The 25,744-nt window shown below is 47.9% G+C and overlaps 1 protein-coding gene across 1 annotated transcript; it reads left to right on the plus strand.

Moving 5' to 3' along the window:
* On the plus strand, positions 1–24,710 carry SPARC (secreted protein acidic and cysteine rich). Its single transcript, XM_023227011.2, has 11 exons — positions 1–42; positions 274–330; positions 10,819–10,888; positions 12,363–12,425; positions 13,801–13,888; positions 15,327–15,448; positions 17,257–17,377; positions 19,596–19,729; positions 20,623–20,771; positions 22,908–23,056; positions 23,545–24,710. Exons 3-11 carry the CDS (start codon positions 10,832–10,834, stop codon positions 23,571–23,573), a joined length of 912 nt encoding a protein of 303 aa, XP_023082779.1. The 5' UTR covers positions 1–42; positions 274–330; positions 10,819–10,831; the 3' UTR covers positions 23,574–24,710.
* The last annotated feature ends 1,034 nt before the right edge of the window (positions 24,711–25,744 follow it).

A 25,744-nucleotide genomic window follows, 5' to 3' on the forward strand; every position in this document is an offset into this window, starting at 1 on the left:
GTTCTGGGTGATCCCTCCAGGCCTGTCCAGCCCTGGCACTCTGTGAGTCCGTTTAGGCAGCAGCCCCGGAACAGATGAGGCAGACAGCCCACCGCAAAAAGAGGAGGAAAGAAATGAAAGACAGAGACAGCTTTGGCTGTGGGAGAAGGAGGCGGTCGGGGGAAGGAGGAGACAGGAGGAGGAGGGACCGTGGGGTGGAGGGGAGATAGACCCAGCCCAGAGCTCTGAGTGGTTTCCTGTTGCCTGTCTCTAAACCCCTCCACATTCCTGCAGACCTTCAGACTGCCCGGAGAGCGCGCTCTGCCTGCCGCCCGCCTGCCTGCCACTGAGGTATGTGTGACCCCCGCCCAGCCTTTCCCTTCTATAGTTACACCAACCCCGACACTCTAGTTCACGCCGTCAGCTCGTGTGCAAGGGAGGGAAGCTGTGCTGAGGATGCACCTCCCCTCCCAGCTCCATCACGGCTCCCCTTAAGAGCATGGTCCTCGGTCCTGTCTGCCTGTTGCTTTTCAGAAGGTGGACTCACTGTGTAACTTTGTCTTCCCTTATAGGTTTACAGAAAATAATCTCACTATGTCTTCGGGGGAGTATTTCTCATTCTCTGTTTCTCCCTGTGTCTGTCTCTCTGGTTTCGGAGGCTGCCTGCCTGTCCTCTTTGCTCCCTTTGCAAATGTGGCAGCTTCCTCCTTTCCTGGGAATCTGATCCCATCACAGCTGCCACAGGGACCTGGCCAGCAACCAGCGTCTGTCCTCCTGTTCCTTATTCCAGGAGAAGAAACCTCCTAGACTTGGGTGTTGGTCAGGGGCTCTGTTTTCCAAAAGGGACTTTGCACGAACAATCATTTGATCTCTGAAAGGCAAAGGGGGAGGCTTCACCATTAATCCCCACCTCTGGGAAGCCTTCTGTTTTCCTCTGATTCTCCTCACTCCCAAACACCACCTTCCGTCCCCCCACATACACAAACTCCAGTGCCATTCTGCCAATTCTGCTAGGTGTTGCTCCTGTCCTGAGTTCCCTGGGATGGTAAACACAGGCAGTAGCCCTTAGTTTATCTAGATCTGAAGAACTCAGACATCAGATATCCTCAAGCAAGACGTGGGTGTAATGGGAGGTGGAGTGTGCTGGGGGAGATGTTCTCAGAAGGGGGAAAGGAGGAAGGGAAGAGGGAGAGATTTCCAGGGTCCCCTTCCGTACTCCACCCAAGACTGGTGTCCAGCCTGTCAGGGTGTCAGGGCTTCGTCAGACAAACCCACTACCTTTCTTCACTGCCACTGGCTCCACGAACTGGCTGTCATGTGGACTTCCTTAGGGAAAGGGACTCCAAGGACTCCAAGGGCAAGGGGGCACTGGGTTGAGTTATGTGTTCCAGGAATCCCAGTCTACCCAAAAGGGAACAGAGAGGCATGCATTTTCCTCAGAAAAGGACAGCATTTTTTTCATTAGAGAAAATGTTTTCGCTAGTAATGCTTTAGAGTTAAATTTCTCTATGCCCCAAGTGCTGGTGGTTTAGTGAGAAGCAAAGCAGAAGTAGGATACAGGCTTCAGGCACGCGTTTTATGTGTGACTTTAGGTAAGTGTTTCCCCTGGATTTAGCTTCCCCATCTGTAAAGAAAGAAGGCTGAAACTGAAGGCTCTTTGAGGTGCTTTGTGTCCTCTAAAATATTCAAAGGAAGATTTCTTAACCAGGGTCTATGGAGTGGTCTTTGAATGGGCCTCAAGCCATCTGTAAGCCCCTAAAAATTGTATGCACTGTGTGTGTGTGTGTGTGTGTGTGTGAGAGAGAGAGAGAGAGACAGAGAGAGAGAGAGAGAATGAATGTGGGTGCTCGCAACTTTCAGCTTTCAGATATTCTCAAATGGATTAGAGGGCATGACGTGGGGATGGAGTGAGGACTGGTAACAAACGTGTGTATTTGCTGGAGGGTGAAGCCTTTTGAAAAGGGAGTGGTTGAGGAAAGAGAGAGTTAACTCACAGCTATCAGCTGCCACATCGACAAAGCCTAGAGCAAAGAGGGGGAGGGAGGGGAAGAAGGGGGTTGCCTGGAGAAGGAATCAACTTTTGAAACTTTCTCCAAGTCCCACCCACCAGAAGGCTCTTCTCTGCCTGACTCACTCTCCGAGGAATGCGAGTTGCCACGGTAACCTTTTTTTCAGGGTCTCTGCCTGCTGGCTGGGAGGGCACGCTCAGAACCCTCCAAGAACGTCAGTCTGAACGTACCCCACCCCCAAATTCAAGGACTGCAGCAAATTTTAGGCCCTGCCCCTGTGATCTCTCAGGATTCCGGGGAAGTCTTGGGCCGTGATAATCTCCTTGCAAGGGTGTTTGAAGACTTGGGTTTTAGCTCTGGCTATGCCCTGAAGGTACCATTTGGCCTTGAACTAATACTTCTTTCTGGGCCCCATTCCCTCTACAGTTAAAGAACAGTAACAGCAGCCACCTCTAGAGGGTAGATAGTGTGTGGAAGAAATGGGATAATGCCCAGGGAAGCACAAATTGTGGTGTTCCCTCATAATGCAAAGGGTTTCAGAACTGATGGATTAATGGCATCCAAAGACCTGGTGAAATCATTCTCAGCTTTTTTTTTTCTTTTTTTTTCCTGGCAGCTCCATTATCTTGGGGTTCATGTAGAACTTCCCTTTACTAGAAGTGCTGACAGGAAAAAGTTTAAAATCATAATATTGTTTACCTTCATTTTGATCTGGGGACCTTCTTGTGTATTTCCCAAGACTGTTGTGCCCTCTATGTAGGAAAAGCATTGGCCAAGGATGCAAAAAAAAAAAAAGTGTGTTCTGACTCACAGTGCCTGACATCGGGAAAGACACTTCCTCTCTTGAGGCTGCAGTGTCCCAATCTGTTAAATAGAGGTTCTAAGCTAGATGATCTCCCAGGCACCCTTCGAACTCTGAAGTCCTGTAAACCTAAATCCCACATACAGCGTTTATTCGAAGGAATAGTTGGCCTGCATTTCTAACGCCCCCTTACTGCACCCCCAGTTGAAAAAAAACAAGAAAGGATGGGCTAGGGGATCTTAGGTTACATAACCATCATGCTGTAATCCTTATCCATCTGTAGAGATTTGTCAACCAATAGTGTGACTGGGGTTTGCTATTCATGAGAACAGCTTTCCTTGCTGAAAACAAGCTATAAATAAGAAAGAATGGTGAAGGAAAGGAAAGGGCTGAGGATGTGAGGTAAACAGTAGAATATTTGGCTTTCGAAGTCATTTAGGTAGGTAGATAAATACGCAGAGATAAACAGGGACAGGTTCCAGGAATATATCTTAATGAATGTGAAAATTCTGATCCTCGCCTATTACAGGCTGAAACAGACAGATACTCAGGCTCTATGTGACTTACACAGACATGCCATCAGGTGTACAAACACACACCGCAACTTGTAGTCACACATGGATGCATGGATGTGCACAGTCAAACATAATATGGATCATGACAATGAGACAGAAGTGTAACCTACATGTATCACCTACATATATCACTCTGTGTCTCAGAGAGAGAAAAACTGAGGCTCAGGAAGAGGAAATAATTCACTGGAGGTCACATAGCAAGCTGGAGTCTGAGCCAGACTTCCAGGTGTTTGAACCATTTAGATGTTCACCTTGCCTTCCCCCAATCCCCATTTGTTCAGTTTGGAAACACAGTCATGCACACAAGTCCCATAGATACTAAGTGGTGAGCAGCACTTTGTCTCTCCCCTTGGCTGGCCTGCAGTGCCTATTCCAGCCCACATGGCTTTGTCATTAGGCCCAAAGGCCCTGCACGATGTGCCTGTAGGCGGCTGAGCCCTTGCTTCTAGCTGGCTCCCTCCCAAACGTCAGTCTCAAAGGAAAGAAGAGAAAACCGGCCTTGAGCTTTCAGCAACCCTGAGGACCTTGTTTCTACAGCACAGAACCTGATGCTTCCCTCTCTCCTTCCCTCCCTCCCTCCCAACCCCAATCCTGAACCCAGGGACAGCTGGACTCTACAAGGCCAGGGCCAGCAAGTAGTGACTTGACAGAATTATTTAGAAAAACAGCCTCTCCTCAGCTGGCAGCTTAGACAGGAAATCATCTCCTCTCTCACCCATCAAGCTAAGAGGTTGTTGTCTGCAAGGAAAACATGAACATAGACAACAATTGTTTTCAGAGCTGGTTTCTTTCAGAAACTTGGTATTAACTTCTCTCATTTGGGGATCCCCCTGGGTCATCTTGTGTTAGTCATGGCATTAGGATTTCAGACCTATCAGATTAAAAAAGCAAAGCAAAGTAAACATCTGGATGTTTTTGACAATCTGGAAGTTTGGCTCAGACACCAGCTTGCCATGTGACCTCCAGTGAGGTATTTTCCTTCTCTAAGCCTCAATTTCTCTATCTCTACAATAAGAGACATCACATAGAGGTTTCATGTGGCCTGACAACATCACTAATCCATCGGTAGTGGCTGTCAGAAGAACTGTGTTCAGGATTCTGATGCCTCTCTAGGCTTTAGGGGAAGAGGTCAGGCGATTGATTAGTAATGTCTGCCACATGTGCAGGAGAGGTAGGTGGAGGCCACGTGTTTGCCACATATGCCACATATTTGCTATCTTTGGGATCTCGGAGGCCTTTCCAGATGCAACAGCCTGGACACTTTGACGTTATTTCTCCCCCTTTCATTTGTGGTCACCACGATGCAACAGCGGTCCCCTAGAGGGAGCCAAGGAGGAAGCCCGAAGCTCCACCCCAGCCTCTGCTAGCCACAGTGAAACGTGGCATCTCAGATGTCTTTATGGAATCTCAGGCTGATTCTGGCCCCAAACTCTGGAGCATCTCTGAGCTGCCCCAGAAGCTCTCCAGTCCTAAATTTTAGCTACCACATGTTAAAAGTTTCCTTTAGCTTCTTCTCTTCCAACAGGAAATAGAAGTGGAAGCAGGGAGTCAAGGGGCAAGTGGAGAGAGGTAATGCTCTAAAAAGCTTTTGCCTAAGTTGTTCCAGAAAATCAGAGCTGAAAAGAACCTAAGGGACCACCTTGCCCAAGGGTTCCACACTGTGTTCCTAGGAGAAACTACAGATGTTCCAAGGTATCTTAGGGAATGTCCCTGTGTGTAGGACTCCCAGTCCTCAGTTCCACTCCATTTTTAGCTGCTTTTCTTTTTTGTGGATTTTTTTGAGAGGGAGTTTCACTCTTGTTGCCGAGGCCGGAGTACAGTGGCCAATGGCGCAATCTTGGCTCACTGGAACTTCCGCCTCCCGGGTTCAAGTGATTCTCCTGCTTCAGCCTCCCGAATAGCTGGGATTACAGGTGCCTGCCACCACGCCCGGCTAATTTTTTTGTATATTTAGTAGAGATGGGGTTTCATCATGTTGGCCAGGCTAGTCTCAAACTCCTGACCTCAGGTGATCCACCCACCTCGGCCTCCCAAAGTGCTGGGATTACAGGCGTGAGCCACCGCACCCAGCCTGCTCTTGTTTTTTAATTTCACACTTATTGATTAAATAGATAATAGTCATTCATATGTTTCAACACATGCTAAAAGATTTCAGCTGTTTGAAATATCGGACTCTGAAGAAGATTTCATTGAAATAAAGGATTTTCTGGCTTACATAATTTTGAGCACTGACCTTAAACAGACAAGCTGGGGGTGTTAGTTCTGGAGGGCAGAGGAGACTCCCCTAAGTTCGCACAGTGAGCTGGGAGACATGCTGACTTGCTCTCAGCTCTCCTGACTTCCATGTCATGAGGCCACCTCTGAGCTGCTATGTCTGTTCCCGGGGATGTGAGCTGGAGCACCATTGTAGCTGCATGTGGCCACCTCTCTGGCCTGCCTGGCTCGGTCCCCACGTCAGCAGAGCCCAAGCTCCTTCTGAGTCCCAACTCCCTGGAGGGCCTGGCTCCTGGCTTCCTTTATTAGCCTCTAGACTTGTTTTCCTCACTTTGGGCTTGTTTACCAGCAACATGTGTTTTTGAAGCCCTTGTTTCCAAGCCAAACAGTGAGAGTGAGATGCTTGGCTGGTATCAGCTGCCCAAGTAAGAGGCCAGCCCTGGGCCTGGTCTTCGTCACTGTATCCTCTGGAGGCTGGACTTACGTAGACCAACAGGGGCAATATGTCCTTTGTTCCACCCAAACACCCCTTTCTCCCTGGGCTTATAAAGCACTGGAATTTTGCACTGTATTCTTTCGGGGGATGGAGATTCTGGGATCCTCGGACTTTAAGATGTTCTTCCCAACGACGACATTGCTTACCTCTTTATTTGGATTCTCTTGTGCAAATCACCCATGAGCCTTTCAAGATTGGTATGTTGTTGTTTCCATTTTACACATTGGGGAACAAATTGAGGCCCCAAGAGGTAAAGTTGATTTCTAAAGGTCATACAATTGCTAAGTGGCAGAGCCAGGATTTGAACCTATATATTCTGACTCCAGAGCCCATGAGCTTACCTTTAGGCTGTACTGCCTCATAGTTTATTACCACTCTGTCTACCATGGTAGCCACTAGCCACTTTATATTTAAGTTGATTAAAATAGATGGGCATGGTGGCTCATGCCTATAATCCCACTTCTTTGGGAGGCTGAGGTGGGCAGATCACTTGAGGTCAGGAGTTTGAGATCAGCCTGGGCAACATAGTGAAACCCCATCTCTATCAAAAAAAATAGAAAAATTAGCTGGGTGTAGTCATATGTGCCTCTGATCTCAGCTACTCGGGAGGTTGAAGTGGGAGAATTGCTTGAGCCTGGGAGGCAGAGCTTGCAATGAGCTGAGACTGCACCAACTGCACTCCAGTCTGGGTGACAGAGGGACACCCTGTCTCAAAAAAAAAAACAAAAAACAAAAAAGATGTTTTCCACTATTCTCTATCGCAGTATTTCAGCAAGGTCTGGGTTAAGTAAGATTTTTAGGACTGGCCTCAGTCCTTTTGTATAAAATTTTAAAATAAAAAAATTGGTTAGAATGAAATACAATTTAAAACTCAGTTCTTCATTTGCACTGGCAACATTTCAAGCATTCAATAACCACTTGTAACCAGTGGCTATCATAGTGGACCATGTAGATATAGAATGTGTTCATCATCTTGGGAAGTCCTGTTGGGTTGCATTACTCCATAAGTTCTTTCCACTCAAATAAGATTTAAAGATGGCAACTCAGTTTCTTTGCTTCACATTCTAAAAGTCTATCATTCTGAGACCCACAGTGCATGATTCTATAATTCTGAGGTATCCCCCCTATTCTAATGTTCAGTGGCTTTTTAGCATCCAAGGAGGCCCTTTATGTTTTGAGGGACAAACCTGGGGGCTGGCTGTACTTTTCCATCCTCAGAGTCTTTCCAGAGAGAGAAGTGACCTCAGCTTCAGGTCCTGCTGGCAGCCAAGGACGGATTTTCAGCAGTCTCCAGAGCAAATAAAGGCAAAAGGACGGGACTCAATGTACGGAACAGGAGGCAGTGAGTGGCGGCCGGGAGGGGGCTAAGACTGTCTGCATTTGATGGCCACCAAGCCAAGGGAAATATGCCTCCTCTTCCTCCCCTGGCCCTGGGCATTTTCCTTCCCAGGAACTCAGGCCAGTTCAAGACCCAACTGAGCCCCATTCAGGTGACCTCCTGGGAGTGGGTAACTGCCAAGGGAACTAGTGTGCAGAGGTAGAGACATGCCAGCGGTGGGGTAGGGTTGCATGGGTCCTCACCCTAGTCCTGCCACTCACTCACTGCTATCGGCTGTTGGCAGGTTTCTCCTTTCCTGTAGGCCTTGGTCTTCTCATCTGTACTATTGGGCAGAAAGATGTGGCTTGAGTTCCCAGTCCGATGCTGGATTATGAAAACACCCTGAAAATGATAAATGTATGCATCATCACAGACTAAAGACATACAAAGGAGGGTGTTTTCATTTAATATTGGTCATTTATATGAAGGAAATTTAAATTTTCACCGGGCACATTACACCTAGGTTTGATTGGCAAAGGATCACAGCTGGTGAGTTCTGAATACTGGGGTTTGACACTGTGTTCTGACCTTGCTGGGGTGACTGTTATACTCCATTAGCTTTGCAGGATGGACGCAGGCCTCTTTGGTCAGTGGTGGTTTAGAGAGCCTCAGAGAGGTATCCCGTGGGAAGCAGGGAGTATGGCTGTGCATCTGGAATAGTTCAGCCGCTTCCCTTCCCTCCCATCTCATCATCTGGGGGAAAAGCGCTCTGGGACTGGTGGTGTAGCACCGGGTACTGGGCAGGACCCAAATTTTGTGTTTGTTTTTACAGTTTTCTTCCAAAACTTTGAGGGAGTATTCCGAGATTTTGCATTCTGTTCTTAACAGTCTCTCTGTATTTCTCCCCTACTCCCACCTGTCTGAGCATAATTCCTGTTAGGCTCACCCCAACTCCATGAGCGAGAACGCTTGCCTATTTGGAGAGGGCCTGAATGTTGCATGACTTTGGACAAGTGCTTCCTCCCTCTCAACCTCAGACTCCCCATTAGGACAGCGGGACTAAGAACCCTTCCATGACTGTCTGCCTCCTTCCCAGCATTGTCAGAAAGCTCTAGGAGACAGTGTTAGGTGACAGTGCTTTAGAAACTATGAAGCAGCACGGTAAGACTTAGAGTTATTTTTCTTTTCTGGCTGCAACAGCAGGGATGAGGGTGGCAAGGGAGGGTGAGTGTGCAGCTGGAAAAGGAATTCAGGAAGATGGGGAGGCAGGATAGACGGAAGAACTGCCCGGTGAAACCTTCCCCTGGTCACAGGGAAGCATGGTGACACTGCTCATATGCAGGACACAGACTCAGGGAAATGTCTGTCTTCCTGACTTTCTAATCTGAAGCTTCCTACATTTCCAGTCCTAGCTGGGCTATTTCTTCAATAACATGACTTCCCTGTCATTGTAGCTCAGACAGGGTGACTTTTTTTTTGTTTTGTTTTAGCTGCCATTTCACTTTGATCCTTTGACTTCAAACTATCTCAGAAAGTCCTTCCTTGATGTTTTCTTTTCTGTTCCATTTGTCCCAAGCCACATGCAGGAGTTACTTATTTTGTGTCTTCCAAAAGGGGAAGCAAGAAGGGAGATTTTTCCACTTAAGCCTGGGGAACAAGTGAACAACTGTGTGAGGGGAGGAACATTCCACAAACTGCCTCCAAAGGGAAGACTAGACTCCTCTGAAACTTGGGGTCATTGTGAAGCAATACCAAACCCCCAGGTCCTTTAAATTTCTGTTAGTTTTATTTCATTCACTCCATGCAATAGGGGGTGAGGTTTTGTGTCCTTTAAGTCCAAGAAAGGACCATTACAAAGTCGGCTCTTCCTCTGCCTGTTTCTGCTTCCCAAATGTTATAGTACAAGTGAAGCCAAATGATCCCAGAGGAGATGTGTCAAGATCAGAATGTTCTTGGGGTGTTTTAAGAGCCTTTTAAGGACCGAGGCTGCCACTTCAAAGTTCACGTATTCTACCCCTTTCAATTGATAGATGGGGGAACCAAGGTCTAGAGAGACCAAAAGACTTAACCAGTACATCAAGATACGATTGTGGTAGAACAAGAACCCCTGGCATTTAATTTCAAGCTGAGTGTTCTTCTCCACGATGCCAGGTTACCTCCCACCACCATTTGGTCGGTTGAAAAGTCTTGGAAGAATTAAGGGATGATGAGCCTGACAGGGAGGTTTTGGGAGAAAAAAGAGGGACGACATGGCCATTGCTGCTCCTGACTGGAAGACTATTTGTGGGTAGAGAGAGCAGGTTTGTTCTTTGTGGCTGCAGGGGAGGCAGGGTAGACAGATCAGAAGGTTTGAGGGAGGCAGATTTAGATCAGTAAAAGAAAGAACTTTCTAAAGTCACTTGAGAATGAAAAGCCATTTAGTTAGCTCAAGAAATGAAGTGTCTCCACCACAGAGCCTCTGTTAGGAATGGCATTTTGGTTTTGAATCCTCAGAGGAGATGCTGCTCCAACATCCCTTATAGTCATGAGAGTATTAGAGTCTAGAGCTTGCCATTTAGAGAATGAGGCCTTAACAGTTACCAGAACAGGGGTATTTTCAAGATCTCAACACATCCGTTCTGCAACACATGGAAGCATCTGGATGGTTTCCTTACAGGACTAAAGAACTGCTGTCCCTTCTGGGTAGAATGGAGAAAAATGTGGCCACCCTCAAGTTTCCGTGGGTTACATTCCAAGGCTATTGTTCTTTGTTTTAGAATGTGGATCTCATTATCTCAAACTGGCAAGAGCTTGCTGCCTATTAACTTCTCCCATTGCAGAGGGAGTAGGAAGGAGGGGGAGGAGGCGACAGAAGAGGAGGAGGAGAGATTGGGTTTAGGGAAAAAAATAATTTTAGAATATCAGAGATTGAAGGGACCTTGAAGATGGTCTGGTTTGGCATTGCCCAAACTTAGCTAATTAGCCTATCACCTTAGTTGAATCACTTTTTTAAAACTTTAATAAATGTATTATGAAAGCAGATTTTGTATCATTACCATAAATGGAAAACTCTGTGTACCTTTGTCATAAATAGAAGGAAACTGTAAAAACAAACACATAAAAAAAAAAAACAAAAACAACAACTTTATTCAGTTCCAGCTGGATATAATTTCCTGTGGAAGCTCTGAGCTGGAGGCCTGTTCTCTCTGTTAAAAAAGGAGATAGATGAGTGTAAAGGAGGTATTCAAGATATCTTAGCACCAAACTGAGAGTTTCTTCTCATATAAGCAGAATTGAAAGAATATTAAATGGAACCAACTTCCTCTCATGTTTTTCACTATCATTTAACTTGTACCATCTAACATTATCTTGCACATATCAGAAATTCAGAAATCTCCATAAGGAAGTCTCACCCTCACTGAACTCTCAATCTCTCCTCCCCACAGGGTTCCCAGCACCATGAGGGCCTGGATCTTCTTTCTTCTTTGCCTGGCCGGGAGGGCCTTGGCAGCCCCTGTAAGTACCTAAGTATCATATCTTCTTATTTTCATTCCTACCACTAGCTCCAGGGGTTCTGAGCCTGCCAGCCCTGGATGCTGAAAGGGAACAGGGACTTCCCCATTTCAAGTTAGTTGTCTTTTTTTTTTTTTTAAGATTAGTTTTTCTTAAGTTAATAAGCTCAGGAGAAAAACTGGGATGAGGACCATTGGGTGATGTTTCAGAGAAGAGAGAGTTCCATGTAATGTTAGATAAACTTCTTAGTAGTCAGAGCCTCCCGGCAATGAACTAGGATTGCTTTAGAAGGAAATGACCTCTTTGTCGTATGAGGAATTCAAGCAGGCAGGAGACGGGATGTGGGGGATTGCTGGTAGGGGTGGTGTTAGAAGAGATTCAAGCTATAGAGAGAGGAACGTGTTGGCTTCTGAAACAGTGAGGGTTGTTTGGTTGTAAGCAACAGTTCAATCTAACTAAACTGGTGGAGGAGGGGAAGATACAGAGGTAGATTATTATGTTAAAGGCCTTGGGGAGGACTGGAAAAGGGCAAATCTAGGCTTTGGGAGTTAAGAACTAATGGACAGTCTCTGAGATGTTGCTATCTGAATGAATCAACTCCAGCAATTTTCACATCTTGAGAGAATGTGCCAAGAAGATTTTTAAAAATTCAAAAAATGAGAGCCAATCTGGCTGAGCTTGGGTCCTGAGGCAACTTCTTGGCCAGAGGAGGTTGGGGCCCCTTGATTGACAGACAACTTCTCCAAGCATTGCATGCAGAGGACAGGAGTAGTTATCCACAGCCCATCTGGAAGCCTTCACCAGGAGAGGAGGAAGAAACAGGACAGGCAAAAAGTGCAATTTCTTTCAACCTGTTATCCCCTCATCCTCTCTTCACTAAGAAGTGGGAGTGATGGCAGACCCTGGCAATCTTGATCAGGCTGGTAGATGGAGGCAAAAGTTTCTCAAAGTTGGCTTTAAGTTTTGAAGCAGCCCCAGCCACCTAGGGGCCTCAAAGTTGTGTGTTTTCTTGCTTTCTCCTACTCCAAGTTGAAATGGCAAGAAACATTGCCTAATAATAATAATAATAATAATATCAGACTGTGAGGAAGATGATATCTGTTAAAATTCACAGTGTCATCCCCTCTGGATGTCAATTTTCCTATCTGTAAAGTGAGGGAATTGGTCTGGATCAGTGATTTTCAGACTTCATAAGAATCAAAGCAGCAGAAATACTTTTCCAAGCTAAATCTTAGGTAGACACCTTGGATGTAAAATACATAAAATGAGAGCTGCTTGAGTGTTCCACGGTGCTCACATGACTGGCTCCTTCTTTGTCCTGTCCCTCACCCATGGCAGTCTGTGAGACACAACTTTGGGGATCTCCAGTGAGCTGCTCTCCAAGCTCCCCTAGCCTGTATCTCAGGCCACAGGCACTTTGGAGGTGCAGCTGGCCTTATTCCTGACCCCTCTGAACCCTACTTTCTCTTTCCAACAGCAGCAAGAAGCCCTGCCTGATGAGACAGAGGTGGTGGAAGAAACTGTGGCAGAGGTGACCGAGGTATGTGGGCAGTGACTACAGCCCCTTAGCCCCTCTCTACCTGTATCTGTGCCCTGAGAAATTCGGGCGGGTGCTGTGGGTCTCAATGCTAGAGTGGGGCATTCATCTCCGTGTACACACATAGCATAGATGCAAACCCTAAGTATCCCCCACATCCTGAAACACTCCTGAATGCTTCCCAAACCTTCAACGGAACCCTACGTTTGGGGGCCAGGACCTTAAACTTTCTGTTTTTTAAGCTGTAGAACAACTGTTCTTTCATGTTTACCCACAGTTTCCCCAAACATAAAACAGGAGGCCGGGTGCGGTGGCTCACGCCTATAATCTCAGCACTTTGGGAGGCCGAGGCAGGCGAATCACAAGGTCAGGAGTTCGAGACCAGCCTGGCCAACATGGTGAAACCCCATCTCTACTAAAAATACAAAAAAGTAGCTGGGCGTGGTGGCGTGTGCCTGTAATCCCAGCTACTCAGGAGGCTGAGATAGGAGAATCGCTTGGACCCGCGAGGCAGAGGTTGAAGTAAGCCAAGATCTCGCCACTGTACTGTAGCCTGGGCGACAGTGCAAGACTCAGTCTCAAAAAAAATATTAAAAAATAAAAACCACACATACACACACACACACAGAGGAAAGGGGAGATGCTTGGGTGTGACTGGCAGGGGTGGAGGCTTGACACCCTCTTGTGAACATAAGTCTTAGTCAATTTAGAAAGTTTATTTTGCCAAGGTTAAGGATGAGCCCATGACACAGCCCCAGGAAGTTCTGAGACATGTGCCCAAGGTGGTCGGGAGTACGGTTTGCTTCTATACATTTTAGGGAGACATGAGACATCAATCAATATGTCTAAGTTGTACATTGGTTCAGTTCGCTAAGGCAAGACAACTTGAGAAGTAAGGGCTTCCAGGTTAGAAGAAGAAAAGAGACAAATGGTTGCATTCTTTTCAGTCTTTGATCAGCCTCCCCCTGAATACACAATTTAATCTGGCTCAGTGAATTTGCATTTTTACATAAACAGTAGGGGAGAGGAAGCAATCAGATAAGCATTTGTCTCAGGTGAGCCTCAGAGGGATGACTGCATAGAATAGGAGGCAGGTTTGTCCTATGCAGTTCCCAACTTGACTTTTCCCCTTAGCTTAGTGATTTTGGGGTCCAAGATATATTTTCCTTTCACGCTTTCTTTCCCTAACACCCCTGGTGGCCTCTAAGGCAGCTCAACAGAATCCCAGGCATACTGCGAAACACAACAGGCCTATAGATTAAATCTGGATTCCCAACCCTGCATTTGTGCTTTCTGTGACCTGGAACCCTTCAGCTACCCTTATGGGTCTGGGATGGGAGCGGGGACCATTTTACCCATTCTTCTCTCTCAATTCCAGGTATCTGTGGGAGCTAATCCCGTCCAGGTGGAAGTAGGAGAATTTGATGACGGTGCAGAGGAAACTGAAGAGGAGGTGGTAGCTGAAAGTACGTCCCTTCCCTGTGACTTGGCACATCCAAGCTGCCCTTGGCTGCCTGGGTCTGGGGCGTGAGGACAGCCTACATGAGGCTTCTTCCAGCAGAAATGCAGGGTGGGGTCCTCAGTGGGCTATGGAGGAAACACGGCTTTGACTTAATGACTGGGAAACTGTGACACTCAGTCCCCTGGGATCCCGGCAAGATCGGTTTCCAGGCCATGCATGTGTGTGGTAGGGAGGAGAGTTCTCCAGCTGAAAATGGCCTTCTCCCCTCATAGCTCTTTGCCCTGAGTCCAAAGCTGAGTTTCCCAGTCCCACGGAGGTTGTTGATCACATCTGGCCAAAATCCCCCATTGCTTCTGTCTCAGCCCGTGTCCCACAGAGGAATAGATCTGAGAGAAGAGATCAGGAACTTGCACACTCATAAGCTCATTCTATTTCACACAACCCAAGGAAATGAGGTCCTGAGGAAATGCAACCTGACATAAACCATACCATGCTATCCATGTGTTAGTGCCCTGGGAGAGAAATGACCTAGGGGCTCTGGCTGCAGCCCTAGGTGCAAGGCATTTGTACCCAAGGGGTTAAGAGCATGGACTTTGGAAGCAGTCCAACGAAACTTTGAACCTAGGTTTCTCCATGGCAGCTTGCTTAGCATCTCGGAGCCTCGGTTTCTCATCTCTCATATAGGGCTGATGAAGACAGCAGAACCTCCTCCCAGGGCTGTCAGAAGGTTTACAGACAAGCTGAGTAGGCATCCACTAAAGGATTATTAAAACACCTAAAATAAAGCATCGCTAGGTAAAGGCCACATTATTAAGCTCTCATCCTGAGGGGATAGTTAATGATATTCGATCTAGCTGGGCACACGGTTTCTGTTGGAACAGAGGGACGTCTACTGAGTCGTGTTCCTTCCCGCCTCCACGCCCACCTCATCCGGTGTTTACTAGGCTCTATTGTCTAGCATGGACCTTGGGGCTTTTCTCCCTTTTCGTTTATAGCTGCTTAAGTCTGTTTTGTTGGGCCTCACCGCTCCCTGGCTCAGTGTCAACAGCTGACTTTCTAAGCCATTCTAGAAAGCCTATTCTGGAATCCAGAAATGCCTCACTGCGATTGTTCAGTGGAGACCCAGGAACACAATGGTTGCTTCAATCTTCAGGAAGGCCATATGGCATCTAATGTTTTTGGGTCCCAGACTGAGCCTCCAGCCCCTCAAAAGTGCCTGACCTCTATCTCGAGCTAAACCTCTAATCCCCAGCTGAACCAGCTGCTCCCCTAAATGCTGACTGCAAGGCTCAGTGTAAGAGCAGGCAGGACTCAGGGCTGCCCAAAGTCCAGAGTGGGGGCCACTGCCAAGGACTGTCAGCCCTGAGATCTGTCCAGGTAGGATGGGGGGGTAGATGTGCTAGTCCAGGTGATGCTGATTCCCTTGTTTTTCTGCCCTACAGACCCCTGCCAGAACCATCACTGCAAACACGGCAAGGTGTGCGAGCTGGATGAGAACAATACCCCCATGTGTGTGTGCCAGGACCCCACCAGCTGCCCGGCTCCCATTGGCGAGTTTGAGAAGGTGAGGGCTGAGAGACGGGGGCGGGGGTAGGGATTGGGCACTTCGGAATACAGGATGTCTGCTCAGGAAACTGTTGGCTTGGTTGTTCTATGGGGGCAGCGCCAGTCTCAGAAGTCCCCTTACTAGACCTAGTCCCAGCAGGAAAGAGGGGATGAGTCAGAGTGCTCTGCCTGGCACTGGATCTTTCCAGCAACCAGCAAGACTTTAACAGCACCAACAGATTCCAAGTCCTATGCCAGACTCTTAGAGCTAAGAGTATAAGAGCATCAGCAAAGAATCAGGTCCAAATATATGGGTTCTGGGGCCAAACCGAAGGTTGACTTCAAACCTCATTTCCATCACTTGTTAGCTGTGAGATTTCAGCTAAGTTGCCGGACCTTTTCAGGTCTCAGTTTTCTCATGTCCAAAGAGAGGATAAAAATAGTCCTTATCTCATAGAACTGTTGTAGAGATGTGTCAGAAAATGCTTGGTACATAACAAGTATCCAATAAATGCTACTTATTTTTAAATTATTTCTCAAATATGTCCCTTCTCTCCAGTAGGACCCATCCCTCCATCCATCCATCCATCCATCCATCCCTCTGTCCAAGTAAATATTTTTTGAGTGCCTACTCCTGCCCACCATCATGCTGGTGGCAGTCTATCTCATGGCAGCAAATCTGGGGCCCACATTGTTCCTACAGCCTCCATCTGGCTTCTCCATCTTCAGTTTCTCCAGAGACTACATAGCCTCTGGGTTCCACATTTTAATATCATTGTTAACATTTTCCTCCTCACCCTCCCCACTCCCAATGCCCAGTCACCAGTGCCCATCAGTTCTCCCTCTGTAGTGACATATAAGCTATACTAAGTAAGTACAGTCAGGATGTTCAACACAGGCTCCCCTCCTCCTAACACAGCTACTTACGGCCACTGCCCTCATCCAGCCCTCAACATCTCTGCTTGGCCACTCCTATGTTCAGAGATTGACTAGGACTCCAATGGCTCAGCATACAGTTGTACTCACAGCTAAGGTTTAGTACAGCGACATATTCAGGATATACAGCTGGATCATAAGGGAAAAAGACACAGGCAGAGTCTGGAGGAATCTGAGTGAAGACTGACTTACTCCCATGAGGGGTCATCAGAGTGCATTCTTACCCCAGCTACAAAGATGCAGCCACATGTGAGTGATGTTTCTGTCCAGGGAAGCTCATTAGAGAGCACTCAAAGTTTTAATTGGAGGCTGGTCACATAGGTACCCTTTGCCTAGCATGCACCAGAATTTCACTCTTCCAGAAGGAAAGCAGATGTTCAGCATGAACAAGATTGTTTGTACAAACAGTCCAGGCATAGTGAGCCACTCTTATCAGTTAGGGAAATATTTACAGCAGTGCAGGGAACTGTTTCCCAGCTAAGTTCCCAGAACACCAGCCACAGGCTGACCTTACAAGCAGGCCTTTCTAAGGATAACAGTTCCAGGCCTGCTATGTTAACTCTTCTTTGAACACTCTTGTTTCTCTCCCATTCCCGTCTTTAACTTTCTTCAAATATCTTCCAGGATTTTTTTTCCCCCGTGTCTTAGACCTGACTCAGTCATGCCTCTGCTCAAAGACCATTGATGGCTCTCAGCCTGGGCTGAACATTGACCTGGGAACCCAAAGAGTGGATTTGTGTCCCAGCCCTACCACAACTCACTGTATGACCTTGGGCTAATGACATTCCTCACTTAACCCTCGCTGTCCCCATCTCTGAAATGGACAAGGATAGTGGTATCAGCTAAGGGCTTTGGGAATGAAGGAGGGGGTGCTCTGTGCTTTGCCAACAGGTGTGCAGCAATGACAACAAGACCTTCGACTCTTCCTGCCACTTCTTTGCCACAAAGTGCACCCTGGAGGGCACCAAGAAGGGCCACAAGCTCCACCTGGACTACATCGGGCCTTGCAAATGTGAGTGTCCTTGGGCCCTTCCAGACTCCCGTCTTGGGGAGAGAGCTCTGAGCTGGCACTGATGCTGGCTCTGCCACCCCCATGCTGGGCGATCTTGGGCAAATCTCTTTCCCTTTCTGAGTCTCAGCATCCCCATTTATAAAATGAGGTAATCGTCTATGAGTTGGCTCCTCTCAACTCTGAGGTCAGGGTACTTTCTGGGGAAGGACTGAGCGACTATGGAAGGTCAGCCTCAGGGAGGGTTTCTGGAGTCTCTCACTAGCATCTGAGACAACCGCATTTCATTTCTCTAACGAGGAAGAAGTTCTTCTCTAAGGCTAACTTGCATCTTTCTTGCTTCAACACTGTAAAGCAAAAATGATGTTTGACCGGGGCCTACAAAATATTTTGAAAATATCTAAATTTGAATGCTTTAAAATAAGGGTTATGCCTGTCAGTTTGCTTTGGGCTTGTTACTCGGTACTGTCGTATCATCACCCTTTTACTCCATTACATTCCTATCTGCCCTCTGAAGAGAGAGGATAAGCACCCTCTTCCAGAAACCTGGGAGCCCGTTGTCTGGGGAAGAATGCCAGGGTGCGGTCTGATCTTTGGTTAGTGACCCCAGCTACAGACCCAGTGGGGCCAAGTCCCTTGTTCAGCATCCTCCCTGTCATGGGAGATCTCCAAGACCACACCTGCTCCCACTCCAAGGCAACATCCACACTGTGGGTCTTGTATATTCTGGCCCGATGGCAATGAGGACAGCCACTCACCTCCCTCAGGTGCACAGGGTGCAGAAAAGTACGTAGGGGAAACAAAGTTCTCCTCGTGGGGCCCCGGGTATGAAATTGAGAAGGTACAGAGTAGAGAAGCAGGGTTAGGGGAAGAAGCGTGGGTAGGAAGTCCCTGGGCAATGAGACTAGAGTGCCTGTCTTAAGGAGCCTTTACGAAGTGACTTTGCTTTCCCTGAGGCATGTTGCCCACTCACTCCAACTCCTAAGGTTTTTATCACCAGATGTTCTCTCCCAGCCCCCAGCTAATAATGAAGGTGGCCTCACAGAGAGGACTTTCCATGGTCCAGTGATGAGGGAAGAGCAGACCCTAAGCCCCCAGGCGACCACACTGCCCTGGCTGCTGGATGGGGCTCTGACAATGTGGCCTTGAGCACGTCCCTTCTCTCCATGCTGACCTCTAACAAGTCCAGTACAAAGTGTGAACTTGGGTCAGGCGTGGTGGCTCATGCCTGTAATCCCAGCACTTTGGGAGGCCGAGGCGGGCAGATCACGAGGTCAGGAGATCAAGACCATCCTGGCTAACATGGTGAAACCCCGTCTCTACTAAAAATACAAAAAAATTAGCTGGGCATGATGGCGGACACCTGTAGTCCCAGCTACTCGGGAGGCTGAGACAGGAGAATGGCATGAACCCGGGAGGCGGGGCTTGCAGTGAGCTGAGATCGCGCCGCTGCACTCCAACCTGGGCAACAGAGTCAGACTCCGTCTCAAAAAAAAAATTAGCTGAGTATGGTGGCACATGCCTGTAGTCCCAGCTACTCAGGAGACTGAGGAGGGAGGATTGGTTGAGCCCAGGAGGCCGAGGCTGCAGTGAGCTGTGATTGTGCCACCGCACTCCAGCCTGGGCAACAGAGTGAGACGCTGTCTCAAAAAAAAGAAAAGAAAAGAAAAAGAAAAGTGTGGACTTGGATGAAATCTTCGGGTCTGCATTTGTGATTCTAAGTTCCAAAGACCAGGTTGGAATCATTTCTAAGAAGATTCTGGTGGTTACACATTCCTGATTCCTCTACTCCCCACTCCCTGCCAAGCTGGGCCTGTGGATATGTGATCCCTCAGCCTCCCAGCTTCAAACACTTGCCAATGGTTGACATGAACAACATAAGCCGTCTCAGCTAGAATCACACCCAAAGCCCAGCACCTAGTAAGGTGCAGGAGCCATCAGGAGCCATCCATTTCCTTGATCTGAGGAGATCAGGCTGAGAAAGCAGCAGCCATGCCTTTGCACAATGCATTTTTAGAGCATTCTTCCCATACATAATCTCCTCTGCTCTTTGTCCTGTGAAGAAACTGTGGCCCAGAAAGGTTGAGCCACTGTGCCAAGGCCACCAATGCAGGTGGTGTGTGTGGGGGCCCTGGGGTAGGGAGCACGGCCCAGGCAGCTGGTTGGCTCTCGGCAGGGAGAGTCAGGGTCTGCGCTGACCACCCCTATGTTTGGAACCTAGACATCCCCCCTTGCCTGGACTCTGAGCTGACCGAATTCCCCCTGCGCATGCGGGACTGGCTCAAGAATGTCCTGGTCACCCTGTATGAGAGGGATGAAGACAACAACCTTCTGACTGAGAAGCAGAAGCTGAGGGTAAGTGTTTCTCTGGCCCTGCTGGCCCTGTGCTGGCGAAGATCCAGTCCCATTCCTAGAACTGGGCCCCCAACTGCAGGGTGGCATCCTGCTCTGAAGCGTGCATTCACCCCTGGACACATACTTCTCCTCCCAGAGACCTGCTCCCTTTGCTTAACTTAGCATTAAACAAAAGAGACACAAACAGCCCTGTTCCTTTTTCCTTTGGAGGCTGTGGATCTTAAACTTTAAAGAGCATATTACATACCGCAGGATGTTGATAAAATGCAGGTTCCTTGGTCCCACCTCAGGCCACTGAAACAGTGTCTCTAAAAAGCAAGGCCTAAGAAGCTGCATTCTAAGTATTCCCTAGGTGATTTATGTTTATTTTATTTTTTTGAGGCGAAGTCTCACTCTGTTGCAAGGCTGGAGTGCAGTGGTGCGATCTCGGCTCACTGTAACCTCCACCTCCCGGGTTCAAGTGATTCTCCTGCCTCAGCCTCCCGAGTAGCTGGGACTACAGGCATGCCACCACGCCTGGCTAATTTTTGTAGTTTTAGTAGAGACGGAGTTTCACTATGTTGGCCAGGCTGGTCTCAAAACTCCTGACCTCAGGTGATCTGCCTGCCTCAGCCTCCCAAAGTGCTGGGATTACAGGTGTGAGCCAGTGTGCCTGGACTTCTCCAGGTGATTTTGATGTGGGTAGCTATACGGCAAATTCTTTGAGATCATCCCAGGCTTCTGTTTTTGTGAATGAGATGCTGGTACCCATCTATGACACCTCCTTCCCCTCATTGTGAGCTTTGGTCTAGCTAGTCTCTGCCTGCTCTGGCCTTCTGGCAGGGGTGGGAGGGCCCGACTGGTCCAGACAATCTCCGTGGACCTCTTATCACACACAGTCTCTACTCCCTCAGGTGAAGAAGATCCATGAGAATGAGAAGCGCCTGGAGGCAGGAGATCATCCCGTGGAGCTGCTGGCCCGGGACTTTGAGAAGAACTACAACATGTACATCTTTCCTGTGCACTGGCAGTTCGGCCAGCTGGACCAGCACCCCATTGATGGGTAAGACCCCAGACCCTAGAGTGGACAGAGCCATGGCTGAAGGCTGGCAGGGGCACTAGCTAGGGCCAGAAAGCCTCTCAGCAGCCTTTGCTGCTCCCAGCCCCGGCATCCACAGTTTGCCGGGGGATTGGAGCAGAAGGATGAGACGTCTGGAGAAAAGATGTGGACTTGGGAGAAAGAAGCCAATAAGACACTCTCATGCCGAGGTGCAAATCAGTAGGAGCTTAAAATAGCTCCATAATCCTGCAAGTACTAGGCGTGGATATCTGGATAATGAAGGAGTGTGAGTTAGGAAGGAGTACCAGGCTCCAAGGAGTGGCAGGGGACAAGGTGGGGTCAGCCATATGCTCCCTGTCCTTCAGCAGAACATCCAGGGGCAGTGCAGCCACCTGGTACTGTCTAAGCCCTGTCTTAAGGCCCAGCCCCGACAGGGCGCAACTGACGCTGGAAGTTATCCAAAAAATCCCTTCTATTTTGCAAGCCCCCAGTTTGAGGACTCTTGTCCCTTGTCCAAATGAGTTATGAGGCACTGTGCAACTGCACTGCAGAAAAAGCAGGCAGCTGGTCAGTTAGCAAATGCTTACTGAGTGTGCATTTTGTGCCCTGCACTATTCTAGGCAGGGGACTGAACAGCAATCAGAGCTGGCATGGTCCTTGCCCTTTTGGACTCATACTCTGTTCATAACCCTGTCACTACCTTCTCAACTTTTCTCGTGGTGATGAAGTGAGAGCCCCTGCTCAGCCTCAGATAGAGCAAGCCACACCTGCACCTTCCCAGAGTTGTTGTCACTTTGTCCTTGGGTTGTGGAAGCAGAGCATCACACACAGGAGAAAGGAAGGGTGCCCTACTCACATACCCAGGGAACCTTCTCTCTAGGATTTTCACCCCTTGCTCTTTATCCAGCCCATGTGCCTGGAGTCCGCCAACCCTGCCAGTGATCCCGAGGGCTGGGGTCTCCTGAGCTCTGGGAATCTCCCGGCCACTTCTCTCCCAGGCTCTTGCCATGGCTGGGATCCAACTGAGTCACTCATTGTGGCAGGGAGGGGAAAAGTCAAGGGGGAACATCTGGAGCTCATGCAAAGCAACTGGATCCCACTGCAACAGAGGGCCTGGAGGGAGGCTTCCAGATGGGGTGCAAGGACTGCACATCTGGGAAACGGCTCCAGCCTGGGCAAGGGGACCCACTTCTTCCTCCTCCCATCCCAGGGCTGTAGGTGACCTTGCCTGCATCCCTGCCCCTCCCTGGGCCTCGGTTTTCCACCAGTACAATGAAGGGGAGGAGAAGGTTCCTATCAGTTCAAACACTGTGTGATTTCTTTGGTGAGCTGGGTGGGGCTGGGAGGTCTAGAGGTTAAGAAGACAACTGGAGTCACATTGTTCCCTGGAGATCCTTGGCGGGGAGAGTGTTTTAGGGAGAAGTAGTTGGGGGCTCTGGGGAACAAAGAAAAAAATTATATACATGCTCTGGAGTCTAAGGCCAGCAGGGAGAATAGGGAGGGAGGACAGCGGGAGAGACATCCAAAGGACCTCCCTCTCAGACATTACGGGATACACAAGCAAAGCTCTATGAAGATGGTTAGAGCTCCCATTAACCCTCACTGCCAATCCCAGTCCCTTTCCACATTCCTTCCTAGACGGCAGCACTGTCACCAGATCGGTGTGTCTTTTTAGACCCTTTACTAGGCATTTATAGTTACATAAATGTGTGTCCATAGACGATATACAGGGTTGTGTCATGCCAGATTTTGATCTACCCATAGCAGAAGTGCTGAATTTTGATTTTAAGTTTCTGTGCCCCCAGTTCTCAGCCAATTGGGAAACAATCGAAAACACCAAAAAGACCTTTGTTTTTGAGCCCATGAAACCGTAGAGCTGGAAGGGCTGTTAGTAATTACGGCTAACTCCTCCTCTTTGCTGGAAGGAGAAACTGAGGTTCCGAATGGGGCTCTGCTGTTCTCTGAGTCTCAGAGCAGTCAGTGGCAGAGCTAGGGGTAGACCTGGGATTCTGGCTTTTTGTCCTGCTTTAAATATCCTTTCCTCCACGCTCTGGGGCAGGCTAACTCCCCGGTTGCCTCCCTAGGCTGGGTGTGGAGCTTTTCCATGCCTCAGGCCCTCTCCTGCCTTCTTCCCTGCAGGTACCTCTCGCACACCGAGCTGGCCCCACTGCGCGCTCCCCTCATCCCCATGGAGCACTGCACCACCCGCTTTTTCGAGACCTGTGACCTGGACAATGACAAGTATATCGCCCTGGATGAGTGGGCCGGCTGCTTCGGCATCAAGCAGAGTGAGTGTCTGAACAAAGGAGCAAGGGGCATGGGCAGAAGCACCGCTCCCAGGGTTCTGGGTTGTCATCCTCACACTCTCTGCTCTCTTGGTCTGTCTGTTGTCTGTCCTCTCTGCCTGTCTCTGCTCTGTCTGCCTATTTGACTCCGGTTTGTTGGGCATCTTCCTGATCCTTCTCTGTCCATCTGACTGTCTCTCTCTCTTTCCCTTCCTCCAGCGTTAGCACTCACCCTGTGCTAAACACTATTTTGGGAACTGGCAGGCACACAGAGAGGAAACAGGAAGTGTAACTTGGCAGCGTGTGTAAGAGACAGGGAAAGGCCAGAGAGAGGGAGAGCAAGGTTCCTCCGTCACTGACATCCTGGGTGACCTTGGATGGCCACCTAGACCCCTGTCCCTGGGGATGGGTGGGAGTCCACCAACTCCTTGGGAAGTGCGTCATCATCGACACAGCCTTATTTTTAACCCTGCTCTTTTCTTGCTTTGCAGAGGATATCGACAAGGATCTTGTGATCTAAATCCACTCCTTCTGCAGTACCGGATTCTCTCTCTTTAATCCTCCCCTTCCTGTTTCCCCCAATGTTTAAAATGTTTGGATGGTTTGTTGTTCTGCCTGGGGACAAGGTGCTAACATAGATTTAAGTGAATACTTTAACGGTGCTAAAAATGAAAATTCTAACCCAAGACATGACATTCTTAGCTGTAACTTAACTGTTAAGGCCTTTTCCACACTCATTAATAGTCCCATTTTTCTCTTGCCATTTGTAGCTTTGCCCATTGTCTTATTGGCATGTGGGTGGACATGGATCTGCTGGGCTCTGCCTTAAACACACATTGCAGCTTCAACTTTTCTCTCTAGTATTCTGTTTGAAACTAATACTCACCGAGTCAGACTTTGTGTTCATTTCATTTCAGGGTATTGGCTGCCTGTGGGCTTCCCCGGGTGGCCTGGAGGTGGGCAAAGGGAAGTAACAGACACACGATGTTGTCAAGGATGGTTTTGGGACTAGAGGCTCAGTGGTGGGAGAGGTCCCTGCAGAACCCACCAACCAGAATATGGTTTGCCTGAGGCTGTCACTGAGAGAAAGATTCTGGGGCTGTGTTATGAAAATATAGACATTCTCACATAAGCCCAGTTCGTCACCATTTCCTCCTTTACCTTTCAGTGCAGTTTCTTTTCACACTAGGCTGTTGGTTCAAACTTTTGGGAGCATGGACTGTCAGTTATCTGGGAAGTGGTCAGCACATCCTGCAGGGCTTCTCCTCCTCTGTGTTTTGGAGAATCAGGGCTCTTCTCAGGGGCTCTGGGGACTGCCAGGCTGTTTCAGCCAGGAAGGCCAAAATCAAGAGTGAGATGTAGAAAGCTGTAAAATAGAAAAAGTGGAGTTGGTGAATTGGTTGTTCTTTTCCCGCATTTGGATGACTGTCATTAGGTTTTTAGCATGTTCCTCCTTTTCTTCATTCTCCTTTTTTTTCTTCTATTAATCAAGAGAAACTTCAAAGTTAATGGGATGGTCGGATCTCACAGGCTGAGAACTCGTTCACCTCCAAGCATTTCATGAAAAAGCTGCTTCTTATTAATCATACAAACTCTCACCATGGTGTGAAGAGTTTCACGAATCTTTCAAAATAAAAAGTAATGACTTAGAAACTGCCTTCCTGGGTGATTTGCATGTGTCTTAGTCTTAGTCACCTTATTATCCTGACACACAAACACATGAGCATACATGTCTACACACGACTACAAAAATACAAATCTTTGCAAACACATTATTATGCTTTTGCACACACACACCTGTACACACACACCGGCATGTTTACACACAGGGAGTGTATGGTTCCTGTAAGCACTAACTTAGCTGTTTTCATTTAATGACCTGTGGTTTAACCCTTTTTATCACTACCACCATTATCAGCACCAGACTGAGCAGCTATGTCCTTTTATTAATCATAGTCGTTCATTCATTCATTCATTCATTCATTCATTCACAAAATATTTATGATGTACCTACTCTGTACCAGGTCCCATGCCAAGCACTGGAGACACAGTTATGGCAAAGTAGACAAAACATTTGTTCTTTTGGAGCTTAGAGTCCAGAGGAATACATTAAATAATGGCACAACCAAATATAAATTGCAAGATGTCACAGGTGCAATAAAGGGAGAGTAGGAGAGACCATGAGTGTGTGTAACAGGAGGACACAGCATTATTCTAGTGCTGTACTGTTCCATATGGCAGCCACTACCCACGTATAACTTTTTAAGATTTAAATTTAAATTAATTAACATTCAAAATGCAGCTCCCCAATCACACCAGCAACATTTCAAGTGCTTGAGAGCCGTGCATGATCAGTGGTTACCCTATTGAGCAGGACAGATGTAGAATATTTTCATCATCACAGAAAGTTCTATTGGACAGTGCTCTTCTAGATCATCATTAAGACTACAGAGCACTTTTCAAAGCTCATGCATGTTCATATTTTGTGTCATATGTGTCATATTTTGAGCTGGTGTTTTGAGACTCCCCTTAGAGAAACAGATCCTAGAAATGTGCTCAATTGCAATGGGCCACATACCTAGATCTCCAGATGTCATTTCCCCTCTCTTAAGTTATGTTAAGATTACTAAAATAATAAAAGCTCCTAAAAAATCAAACTGTATTCTGGTATTCTCTTCTACACAATGGGAG

This window comes from Piliocolobus tephrosceles, chromosome 4 (assembly GCF_002776525.5).
Source record: "Piliocolobus tephrosceles isolate RC106 chromosome 4, ASM277652v3, whole genome shotgun sequence".
NCBI classification, from domain to species: Eukaryota; Metazoa; Chordata; class Mammalia; order Primates; family Cercopithecidae; genus Piliocolobus; species Piliocolobus tephrosceles.

Bases quoted from the DNA above. Each gene is read 5' to 3' on its own strand.
- SPARC (XM_023227011.2), top strand. From the start codon at position 10,832: ATGAGGGCCTGGATCTTCTTTCTTCTTTGCCTGGCCGGGAGGGCCTTG. The intron at 20,772-22,907 runs GTAAGACCCCAG...TCTTCCCTGCAG, and splicing joins GACCAGCACCCCATTGATGG to GTACCTCTCGCACACCGAGC. The intron at 23,057-23,544 runs GTGAGTGTCTGA...CTTGCTTTGCAG, and splicing joins CTGCTTCGGCATCAAGCAGA to AGGATATCGACAAGGATCTT.